Below are 12,754 nucleotides of genomic sequence, written 5' to 3'. Positions count from 1 at the left end.
CTGAATGTTCACATATCAAACAAAATGCCAGCTTTCTGTAGAAAAGAGGTGTCAAAAAGTTTCTTTGTACCTTGAACGCATGCGATTATGTAGTACAAAATGCAGAGTTTGTAAAATTTCTTGAATATACAGGCAAAAAAAATGAATAATTCAAAACAACTCAGAAGTTCTACACTCTATTGTCCCTTCCTAACACAGGCAGTAGATAGCAGTGTGCTCCCAATAGAGCTGAATTTGCACAAGTTACACCTCTGAAAATGCCAGATGGTGTATGGTCTACTTTTGAGAGCTGTCACATATGTAAAGATTTGAAAAAAGAAAGACAGCTGAATGAGAGCAGTGGATCATTAAAGGGAGAGCGAGGGTCCCTAGGCGTTACTTGTGTTTTAAGAAGCATTGTGTCGTTCTTGTATTAGCTTGCTTTTTTTTTTTTTTAAAGACATACACAACTCTAACACAATAAGAGAAATTCAAGTAGTTATGGTTTAAGAAGTTCGGTGCTTTTGTTTCTTTTTGAAAAGAACATCATGCTTCCCACTTGGTTTTCATTATAATTGGACCATAAGATGGAAGTCATATTCATTAAAATGATCAGCAATGTTAACTGTAATGTTGATTGAGATAGCTAATATGCCTAGGGCTTATCCAGTTTTGATTGTAATTTATGGACTACACACATGTGGAAAAATTATTTTTAAAAAATCTGTTTTGGTGTTAAGAAGTAAGGGTGGAGAAATAGTACTTACTGTCCTGACCATAATACAAACCACAGCTAAAATACTTAGGTAAATGTGAAACAAAAATAATGTACTATCACTTGCCTGCCAAGAGAAACAGATTCTATCCTGAATGTTGAAATGTAGATAGATCATTAAGGGTGTTACATTACCACTCCAGTCATACGTAATGATTTGCAAATTGTTAATTTTGGTAGTAGAAAAAGTTCAGAATTTGGTGGCAGGACACAATCTCGTTTTTAGCAGGCTTGTTTTTGTTTATTGAAAATGTTTAGTGATTCCATAACAATTCAAAATGTGTTTAAGGTTAGAGAACATGGCCTGGTGCTTTGAACTGAAAAGAGGTTTTCATGGCACTGGTCAATGACATCATGACTTGACCCGAGCCGTTGTGTAGCTTGACTTACTCTTTGCAGGGATAAAATGGCTCTAAACAACCGATGTATTTGGTAAGATTACTAAAAGGACCCAGAAGGGAACATCAGATTAACTGTCTTTGGCATCCTTTTAAGTGCAAATGGATAAATAACATTATATTCAAAGGCAGTCATTCAAATGTCATTCTAATTGATGCAAGCAGTTACAGTGACTGTAGATTAACCTCCCAATCAAATAATTGCACATCCATAAAAAATAGACCTCCTTTTACAGATGCCTGATTGTAGATTTTGGTGGTGAGATAGGTAAATATAGCACCTAAATGGAGAGTAACCTTTCTGGTTTTCATTTTTTTTTAATGTAAAAAATATATTTTAATAATCCCTATGCCTGTTACTTTACACATTTCCAAACCACTCCTTTATGGAGAATTCGTTTTCATGAGGGAATCAAAATACTTTAAGAAATTTTCATATTTTGATTTAGTAACAGAGGTATTAATGTTAGTGGACTTGATAAGGATCCATAGTTCCTATTTTACTTAACAAAGTAAAATAATTGAATTGATTCTTCTCGAAATATGCACATTCAGGAGTAGGATATTTTGATACGTTGAAATGTTTTTCATGAAGATATGTGAATATTACTTGGAGAGGAGCAAAGTGAACAACGTTGTGTTGAAGATTTGCTCGAATACGAATGTCACTCATGTTAAAGATTGGTAGGGACCCGATGCAATAGCCTAGAGGCTGAAGTCCTTGCCTTACTTTCTCTGGGTTCCCACATGGGTGCCAGTTTGTATCCTGCCTGCTCCACTTCCCTCCCAACTCCCTGCTTGTGGCCTGGGAAGGCTATGGAGGGTGGCCCAAAGCCTTGGGCCCCTGTTCCTGCACGGCAGACCCAGAAGAGGTTCCTGACTTCAGGTAAACTCAGCTGTGGCCATTGCAGCCACTTGGGGAGCTAACCGGCAGATGGAGAATCTTTCTCTTTCTCGCCTTCTCTCTGTAAATCAAACTTTCCAATAAAAATAAACAAATCTTTAAAAAATTAAAAAATATTGGCACTAAGTTTAGTCCTTACACCTTCACGCCGTGGATAATCTGTCTCCTTTAGCTGGTTATGAATACCATACCTGTCTTTACCTCACATGTGGGACTTTCACTAGAACGAAGAGTTTCCGGTACTCATATTTAATTTATCCTTCGTAGTTCGTCATTATCAAAGATTCATCAAAATAACCTTCTTAAAAATTTTGAAATTGTGCAAATTATGGAATAATAAAAGGGTTCACAATTAATTTTTTCTTGTGTTATTGTTGCTGCTGTTGTTTTGGGTGAAAAAAATGATGCATAGCTTTGCTAAAGATGTGAATGGTCAATACCAATGTTGACTTTAATCATGTCCGGGTTGATGCTGTGTTCTACCTTGGCCTGCAGTGGCAGCATCCCTTATGGGGACGCATTCCTGGCTTGCTCCACTTTTATTCCAGCTACCTGCTAATGCTCTGGGAAGGCAGCAGCGGATCACCCAGGTTCTCTGACCCCTACTGCCATGTTAGAGTTCTGGAAGAAGTTTTGAGCTCTGAAGCATACAAGCAAGACTCATGCTCCACAAGGAAAAGAGGCTTTTCTGCTGTAAACTCTATTGTTGCCCTCGTCAGCCCATGGTCTGTTGAGAAGTGGAGCTGTTCACCTGCAGAGTTCAGACACACCTATCCATGGTCTGTGTTACACCTGGCCTGTGTAGTGACGCCTCGTGTTGGGGTGCCTTTGAATACAAAATGATATTTCTCTGTGGGAAAACTCGGGTCACATTCCAGCCGCAAAGGAGCCAAGAGGATGGCATATGGGAATTTACCAACATCTGAGTGTTCAGAATGGCCGAGCTTGCACGAATAATAACTCTTCAACCTCCCTGCTTTATGAATCAATGTTCAGACAATCAAATTAATTTATCCTGATAAGTGTCATACTATTAAAACGGTCTCCTGTAGTTTGGCCTTCCAATGAAATTTTATATTAAATTTAAATTCACACTTAACATTTTCGTAAGATTTATTTATTTGACAGACTCACAGAGAGATCTTTCATTTCCTGCTTCACCCCTTGCCCACCCCCCCCAGATGGTTGCACGGCTAATGTAGGACTACTCGGGAGCCAGAAGCTCCATGTGGGTCTCCCACATGGGCAGCAGAGACCGAAGTACCTGGGCTACCTTTGTCCTCTTGTCTTAGGCAATTAGCAGGGAGCTGGATTGCAAGTGGAGTATCCGGAAGAAAAAACAGCTTCCATATTGAATGTTAGTGTTGCCAAAGGCGGCCTTATATGCTACCCTAGAATGTCGACCCACATAACATTTTTTTTTTTGTAAATATTAGCTTCTTGTGTCTTAAAGGTAGAGTTACAGAAAGAGAAGGTTAGAAGTGAAATAGAGTGATATAATTCATATGCTGGTTCATTCTCCAAATGGCTCTCTCTTTCTTCTTTAAAATTTCTTTAGTGATTCTTACATATTCTTCCTTACAGATTTTTTTGTCCAGCTTTTCTAGTTCCATAAACAAGCTTGTTGGAAATGTGGAAATTATTTTGTCTAAGCAGATTTGGGAGAAGAAATATATTAACAATTAGCATATTTTGATTTGTGTTTCTTTTAAGCCCTGTAGTTAATGTTTTGTTACTTTGACCATAAAATCTCTGCCCACTTTTCCCTGGTTTAATTCCTAGTTGGTGTTTTATTTTTCCACTTTTGCTACTGTGAAAATTTCCCTTTTTCTATTGTATTTGTTTCTTAGTTACTGTTGGCCCATAGGAAGAATTACTGACTTTTAAATGATTGATCCTGCGTAACAATTGATCAGTTCTTAGTTTTTTAGGAGTCGTTTATTAGTGTTTTTAGATACTATAATCTGTCTCCAAATTGCCTATTTTATTATTAAAAAAATACTTAAGAGAAAATGTGTTTTCTTCTCCAGGCCGGGTTGAAAATAGAATTCAAATGAACCACAGTTCTTTCTGTTTTATATCAGTTTAACTTTGAGTTGCCAAATTTATTATTTCTTTCCCTTTGTTTCAAAAAGATGACTGGATAGTTTTACATTATTAGGAGTTTAGGGATAATTTTACTCTGCTTGTAATGCTCAAAAGAAGGTCTGCAGCATGAGCATAAGCTGATTGGTGTGACGGACACTGTCGGACTCTGTACTAGCAAACTCGCGCAAGAATCAGGCCTGGGATCATCTCAGATGAAGTTTCTTTGGAGATCCCTCCAACTGAACTGCTGATCTTAGAACCCTAACCATGAAGAGACTATCAGCCAGTGGATTCTGAATAGGGTTCATTGCGATTGGAACTGAGAGATTGGCAGCAATCCAGAACTGATGAACTATCAAAACTGTATGAGCAGGACCCTCAGAGCACGCCTCCCGTTGGGGATCTGGGATGGGTGGGAGGTCGGGTGGGGCTTTTCCCTTTGTTTTTTTTCCCTGACCCCAGATACAATGGTATTACCCACTTTCACCCTGTAGCCCTTGACACTTTGTTCCCTAATCAACCAAGTAAGATTATTAAAAATTAATTTAAAAAAAAACAAAAAAAAGAAAAGAAAGAAAATTGATGTCTATTGTCATACTGAAAAAAAAAAAAACAAAAGAAGGTCTGGCATACAGAAAGTAAAAAGATAAATGTTGCGCTTTCAGAGTTCTGATTTAAATTTTTTCTAAAAACCAAACACAGGTGCTTTTCTGTATAAAGTTGCTTTTGAAAATCTGTCCCTTTGACACTTTTGGTAACTAGGCTTTCTCTTTGGCCAGCTATGCTCCTGTTTTGTTGCTTTTCCATTTTAGTATATCGTACGAGAAACCTACATCTCTGTTACTGAATCTCTTTTTCATTTTTGTTTTTTTCCCCTTAATTTAGCCCAACCTCAGCGCTTACCCCGGATTCAAGCTTCAGCACAGGAACTCAGCGAGGAGGAATTCAGCAAGATAAGAAATGGTGGCCACACGGGCTTGAGCAATGGAAATGGAATTCACCACGCGGCCAAACACGCGTCCACAGATCATCGCAAACTTTCAGCGCCTGTTTCTCAAAAAATGCATCGAAAAATTCAATCCAGCTTGTCTGTAAACAGCGATATCAGCAAGAAGAGTAAAGTCAATGCCGTCTTTTCCCAAAAGACAGGCTCTTCACCTGAAGGTAAGTGTGAGATACATCCGTATTTGGTTTGGTCAGATGTAAAAACCATAGCCAGTAGTGATTTGATCGAAAGCAGAGGGTAGAGAAGAAGTATTGGCGCTGACCTGCTGCTGCTTTTAGACTGTCCTCATCTACATGAAGAGTTTTAATTTAAATATAACTGCTATGCTTCTTTGTAATTTTTTAATGTCACATTTAAACATATAAATGCAACATTTTGGTGCATATCTGATTCTTTTTCTTTCCTTGATACAATGTTAGTTTACAGTTGAGAGATGAGGTTACCTGTTTTTATTTTTACCTTGCAAATTGGTTCTTAAACATACAAAGCTAATCTAAGAAACCAGTTGGATGCTTCTGTTGAACTTGTTACAGTATGCCAGGGGATCATCGTTACTGGGCTAACCATCATGTGCCTAGACTCCATGCTGTAATCTTCCACCCCAACCCATGTCACTGCTGTCTGGCCATTAATTTCTCCCTTTGAAGCCCTTAGCTGTTTTCTCTGACTCTCTTTGGAGCAGTCCGTTACTTCTGTTCAGTTCTCTGCCTCATTCTGCCCTTTGTTAAAGTCAGGTTAAATGCTATGAACTTGAGAAAGTTTGTATTATAAAACACACATGATATAATTAACTTTATAGATATTTTTAATGGCTCATTATTTGATGTTATTCTTCCCATTATATTTAAGGTTCCAAATTTCTCCCAACACATCTATCTTTTGCTTTCCCCCCTTTTCTCCTTTAGCAGTTTAATATAAAAACTTGAGTTTTATACACACACATACACACATATTTGCTTTGCTGATCTTAATTGCTATCAAATGTTAAATAAAGGAAATTCTGTGGCATGCCTATCTGAAGCTGGCCATGCTTATTCGTAGAGAGAAATTGAGTTGTAAATAGGAAATTATATTGAGAGTTACTGGTAATGAGTAGTAAAAAAGACTATTATGTTTTGGCTACAGGTGTCTCGAACTCAACTAAGGTAAAGTGTTAGGTTGATCAAATGATATGATAATAAATGGTCTGCATAGTTCCAGGTCAGTGACACTACTTTCCAAACTAATTAGATTGAAAGGGACATGATTGACACTTTAAAATGAGTTTGACATGTAAGCTCCATGGTCATCTCTGAAGTATAGGTAGGCTGTTAACTAAACTGGTTCTCCAAGGAGTTGGGAAGGCAATGCAATTTTCTTTAGAGGATCTTTGCTTCTGGGTGATTGGGTGAAATAATTGAATGCAATTGAAATATACTTGTTTTATACATTTGAATTTACTTATTACATCCCTAACCTTTTATTTTTCATTGAATATTTATTTATTTTAATATGAAAGAATGTTATCATTTGCATATCAATCCCATTCGAAATAGATTATATGGAACTTCTACAAAAATTTTCATTATTGCTTGCTTTTAATAGTGTGTCTGAATTTATTTCTAATTTAAGAGTACAGGTTCATCAATAACATGTGCAGGATGAAGAAAGCCAATATTATATGAGTGAAATATAGTTCACTGTTTCTTTCTATTCTTTCCCCTTTCTCTTGTACATTTATACTGACCGCAGATCTGATAAGGAAAGTGCTTTTTTATCTACTAATCGCAAGATGTAGTGTAGGCGGTATGAGGACAATGAAATAGAAATGAAAATGTCCAAATATGTGTACAAAGTCCCATCAGTGTTCATAGACATCTTTTAACTTAAAAAAAATAACTTTTGTATTTTCTTAAGGCGGGGTGGGGAGAGAGGAGAGAGAGTATGTCGCACCATTTCCTTTCTCTTACTAACATTTATTCTCCACATGCCAGAGACTGGCTGAAGCCAGCAGCACAGAAACTCAGACCAGATCTGCCTGTAGGTCAGGGGACTCCAACCTCCTGAGTCAGGGTAAATCCTGAGAAATTGTGTATTATGAAACAAACGTGTGTGATTATTGTTAACTTTATACATATTTCATATGGCCCTATTCTTTGAGCTGCTGCCTTCAAGGATCCCCATTAGGAAGAAACTGGAATAAGGAACTGAACCAAGGTACTGCTGAAATGCCAGCATCTTAACCAGTGTCCTAGCCATGTGGGTAGCTTTTATTGTGATTGCTTGAATCTTGGTTAAAATATCCCTTCCTGATTCCTGTCTTCCCAGAGTTGGATGTCTGTGCTTATTGTCACGATATAAATGTATGCCCTACAATTTCTACTTTCTGCTTTAAAGTTTATTCACTGACAACATGCTATTGTCCAATTAAAAAAAAAAGGAAAGCAAAAAAAAATCCTACACCAAACAGCCAGATTAAAAATTAAAAGAAAAAAAATTAAACCCTGCCAATTACTAGCCGTGGGACTTTGATGTCTAGGACCTATTTGTTTTCTGTAAGATGTGTTAGATGATTTTGGTTAGGTTTGATTTGTAGACTGCTTAGTTCTCTTCATGGCAACACTACTTCCTTCTCAGGGCAGGTCTGCTGCTTGGTAGACTACATTGTGATGTGGTCTCAATTCTCATGCATTAGAATGGAAAGCAGCAGAAACATTCTCAGTGAGCTAGACCGCATCTGGATTTCCAGAGACCTGTGTGTCTGAAGTTGAGGTCTTCAGTACACTTGCTTAATTGTGTGAATAAAAGTAGTGATTTGTAAAAAGATCTTAATTTTATTTTTATTGGAAAGGCAGATTTTGACAGAGAGGGAATGGGGAGAGAGAGAAAGAAAGAGAGAGTGTTCTTCCATGTGCTGGTCCATTCCCCAGATGGCTGCAGTGACCAAAGATGAGCCAATCTGAAGCCATGATCTTCGTCCACATCTGACACATGGGTTCATGGGCTCAAGGGTTTGATCTATCCTCTGCTGCTCTCCTTGCCCATAAGCAGGGAGCTGCACTGGAACAACTGGGACATGCACTGGAATCCATACAGGTTGCGGCACCACAGGCAGCGGCTTAGCTTGATAAGTGTGGCACTGACCCTCCAACTCTTCTTGCACGATTCACGCGGTTAGGATGTGCCTTCTATGGACTAGGCACTGTTTTACCTGCTTTGCTCGTACGGACTTTTTAGTCCTTCCCAACTACACTGTCATTGTCTATGTGTGTGCTTATGTAATAATAAATACAGAAACTGAAGCACAGAGGGGATAGTGAAGCCACCCAGAAGTCAACTGGTCTGTGCGTGGTAAAATTGAGATACAAGAATAAATACTCTGTTTTGGTAGAACATGCTCCCAAACACCGTACTGTGCGATTTGTCTTACCAGAGAGTTCTCTGAGAAAACGGTTGTTTGCTGGTCGTTCCACCATCACAATGGATGGGCTGATGTTAGCAACTCTGAACTGGGCAGACTCTGTCCGTTAGTAAACATTGGTCTTCTTGAAGCCTTTCCCATGAAAACTTGGAAAACAGCTTTCACATCTGTGCTCTCTTTTCATTTTTCTTCCCAATTCATGCATAAATTCTAATAAGGCTGGACTGGGTTTGAGTCAGTTTTGGATTCTATTTTTATTAATATACAGTAATGCCTAACATAATAGCTTTGTGGAATTTTCTGTGAGTTAGCAAGTGATACAACACCTGGTTTCAAACCAGTTTATCCTGCTCTTCCATGAAGCTGGGTTTGGAAAAATAAAGTATGTGCTCATACTTCCTAAAAGAATATTCTTTGAAATGTTCCTTTTTTTTTTACAAAAGAAGAAAAAATATACAAGTGAGAAAATATATCACTTTATTGAAAGGTTACTAAATTAGTAGATTTCTACTCATTTAACATAGTGTAATATTTCATACAAACTTTAATTTTCCAATTGCATCACCAAGATGGAGAGTTTTAAGTCCAAATGTGTGAGATTCTTGACCTTTGAAATAATTATATTACAATTTAGCATCATATAATACTCCTCTTGCCAGGAGTTTTCATTAGGCTCTACAGCATGTGTCATGGAAATAATAAAAATACCAGTGTGTTTTAGATGCACCAGTTGTAGTTATGTATTTTTATAAAAATTAAATTGTGACAAAAATAGCTTTAAGAAGATTTTATGCATTTGGGGAATATGTGACAGTAAATTTATAGCTGATACTTAGTATTAGGTGAGTATTTTTAAAGAGATACGTATCCAATACTAGCATATCATTGTTCCCAAATGTGTAATGGAACACTGACGAACACAGTGTATGAACTAAGATCATTTCATTTTTAATCACAGACAGGCAGTAGGATTTAGTGATTAGAGCATTTACGCTGGGACCAGTCGGCTTGAGGGCAAACATTGACTTCACTGCTGATCAATAACATTTCCTTGGGCAGATTACTTAACATTTTTTTGGGAAAAATGGGAGAAATATGTGACTATTTCATAGGACTGGTGGGAGGAATCCAGTGGATACTGTTCACAGATGGGTCCAGAAGAATTATTTGAGAAGTCTCGGCTACTATTATGCCGTCCTTATAAAGGATCGCAGAGGGGTCAGGCATGTTAACTTCCGGGAAGAAATGCAGTGCTTGGATGAGTACATGGACCGTGAGGTGGAGATGGAGAATGGAAGGTCAGAACAGGCTGGGAAGCTGAAGGAGCTTTATGAACTCGTGTGTCCTCTTCACGGAACTACAGATGGTTTGCTGCTGCACAGAAGATGAGGATGAAGAGAAGTGAGATTGGGTAAGTAGGAAGGGACCAGTCGGTAGGGACCCTGATCTACCCTTTTCTTCTCAGATTGTAACCCAGATTTGTACGACTCGACTTCTCTGGAGGACATCATTTTATATCCCATATACACTTGTTGGAAAAATTACATTTGTATTCTTTCCTTAACACTGCATAGCCATGGAGCTCTGTAGATACAGGGTGATTGTCTTGATGCTTATAGGAAACGTGTGATAATTGACACGCTTGCCCTTCAGTTGCCTTCATGGTCTTTCTCTTCATTACTAGTGACCCACTAATGTAAATAAACAATGAGGTGGCTTTACGCTTACCGAGCTTTGGGTTCCAAGAAGCTCCCAGGAGGCACTGGCACCCGTGTGTGGACAGTGCTTCAATCCCCCTTTACTAGTTCTTTCTCTTTATTCTATTAGCTCCTGACCTCTGTGGTTTTTCTTCATCTTCTTTGTAGACATCTCTTTCTCTTTTTGATGCATCTGCCCTTGCATTCATAGTGTAGGAGTTTTCAGCCAATGCCAAAAAGGAAGGACATACTCCCACTCGTTGGAGAACAACCAACTTTCTGCAGACCCCAGTCTGAGTCAACCACACAGTTTTCCAATGGGGTGCAGAAAAAGTGAGCAAATGGTTGGGAAAACTCACCAGATGATTCAGAGACGCCCTTCCCACTCCTCCTTCAGAATCATTATATACTGGTAAAATGCCTTTCGTTAGCCTCACTACATCCCCTTCCTTTGCTTGTGTTTAGGATTGTGCCTTTGCTGCAATGCTCAGAGCATTGCAGGTGATGCCCACATGATTAGGCATCACAGTGCAGTGCCTCAGCTTCTCCCTGAGCTTGCAGCGTCCTCATCACTGGTTTTGCCTTCTTGACCTCTGCACCAAGTTTTTGAAGCCATGTCTTTGTCATCTCCTGACACCTTGCTTAGGCTAACTGTCCTTCTGTTGGGTCTCACAGCACTTTTGGCAAACTAACCCTACTGCAGCTCATCTGTTGTACTCTCTGCGTTCCTGTAGTAAAAAGTGATCTTGCTGAAAGGGACGAGTCTGTCCTCATCTTTTCATTTCCGATACACAGCCTAGTGCCTGACTGTAAGCATTCAATAAGTGTTGGGGTGAGTAGCATTAGAAAATAGACAATCTGGGTCCTTGCTCTTGAACATTCCACAGACGTTGTGGTTGAAACCACAAGAATGACTAAAATCCGCAAGGGAGAGAATATGAAGAGATAAAAAGAAGTACAAACATTTGAGCTAGAGAGAGAGAGAGAGAGAGAGAGAGAACCAAAAGAGGTAGGACTAGAGCTTGGAGCTCTTGCCTCCAGACTTAATTTTCTCATTATTCCATATTGCCAACAATGTCACAGTTTCAAATCCCCCATAAAACTAGAAAAAAAGTTAGGAAGGTGATGTTGAAATGGTGTTATTTGTATTTGTTCTTTATTTCAGCAGTGTGATACAATTGTATATTTCTTTTATTCCGATAAACATATTCTTAGTTCTGACAGTAATTACAGAAATATGGTCCCAACTTTTAAGGGAAACACAATATTAGGACTTTATTGTATGACTGTAGTGTTATCATCAGAGCTTCCAGAAGCAACCTTTCTGTGACTTTGGCAGCCTGTGGCACTGCATTTCTCAAAATACTTAATTTGCTTGGATGGTGTTTTGTTTTGTTTTATTGTGTTTGTACAGGCTCAGTGCCTTTCATTTATATCACAATAATGGTGTGGGAGAAAGACTGAGAGTTCTGCTTTCCAATGCAATATTTCCTAGTACTTCGGCAAAATAAGATTTTATTATGTTTTACTGCTTAACTATCATACTAAATGAAACACTATTAATACTATGAGATTTGCATGTTGTCTGTGTGTGTTTGTGTATGTACAGGGTAGGTGTTATACAGCACATATAAATCATTGTTTTATTTTTTTGTTGTTTACCTGAAATATTTCATGACATGTTCTTTAAAAATTACAGCAACTATCAGAAGTTGTTATAAGTAGTCTTTCTGTAGCCCTGAAAATAAATATTTAAATATACTTTTTAAGTGTTTAAGAAAATAGGTTAACTATGCACTTTATAGTATGCTACTCATGTTTCTGATGAGGAGCAAATAAAAAAAATGGAAGGTTCTGAAAATATGCGTATAACTTAAGCTTGAAATATAGTGACAACCAAAAATAAACCTCAACTCTCAGAGTTCTACTTTTCTAAGAACTGACAGCTTTGTAGCCCATCTTAAATAAAAGATAGACTCTGTGAGTTACATATGAACTTCATCCTCTTTCCTTTTGGTTTTTTGATTTTGTAGACAAGCTATCTGAGGCCACAATTCTAACAACTTAGATTAGTTTAGCGTTTATTCAGGAGATGGGTGGGGAGGAAATAAAACAATGGAGATACAGATAGATTTGGCCAGGAAGCTCTGGGGTGTGGGGTAGTTGAATGAAGAGGCTGTTTAGAAGGCAGACTACAAAATAATAAGCTAAATGGAAAGAATTGAACAAACTGTGTGACACCTCTTAATGCAGCAAGATTTTGGGGGGCTTCTTTTTGTGTGTGTATGTTGTTGTTGTTGAATCTCAGCACAATGTAGGCAAAGTAGCCATGCTGGAGCCTGCCAAAGCTTTTTTTTTTTCTTTTTAAAGATTTATATATTTTTATTGGAAAGGCAGATTTATAGAGATGAGAGACAGAGAGGAAAATCTTCCATCTGTCGCTTCACCCCCAAATAGCCAAAATGGTCGGAGCTGAGCTGATCCAAAACCAGGAGCCAGAAACTTCT

General features: G+C 38.2%; 1 protein-coding gene across 2 annotated transcripts in view; it reads left to right on the top strand.

Moving 5' to 3' along the window:
- The window catches only part of MDFIC (MyoD family inhibitor domain containing), a 78,387-nt gene that overhangs the window by 50,926 nt on the left and 14,707 nt on the right, over positions 1-12,754 (top strand). For both annotated transcript variants that reach the window (XM_058655032.1, XM_004592468.2), the window contains exon 4: positions 5,030-5,308. In XM_058655032.1, coding sequence (XP_058511015.1) covers positions 5,030-5,308 — 279 coding nt within the window. The remainder of the gene's footprint in view (positions 1-5,029; positions 5,309-12,754) is intronic.

This window comes from Ochotona princeps, chromosome 25 (genome assembly GCF_030435755.1).
Source record: "Ochotona princeps isolate mOchPri1 chromosome 25, mOchPri1.hap1, whole genome shotgun sequence".
NCBI classification, from domain to species: domain Eukaryota; kingdom Metazoa; phylum Chordata; class Mammalia; order Lagomorpha; family Ochotonidae; genus Ochotona; species Ochotona princeps.
This window is presented reverse-complemented; position numbering and strand designations above follow the sequence as displayed.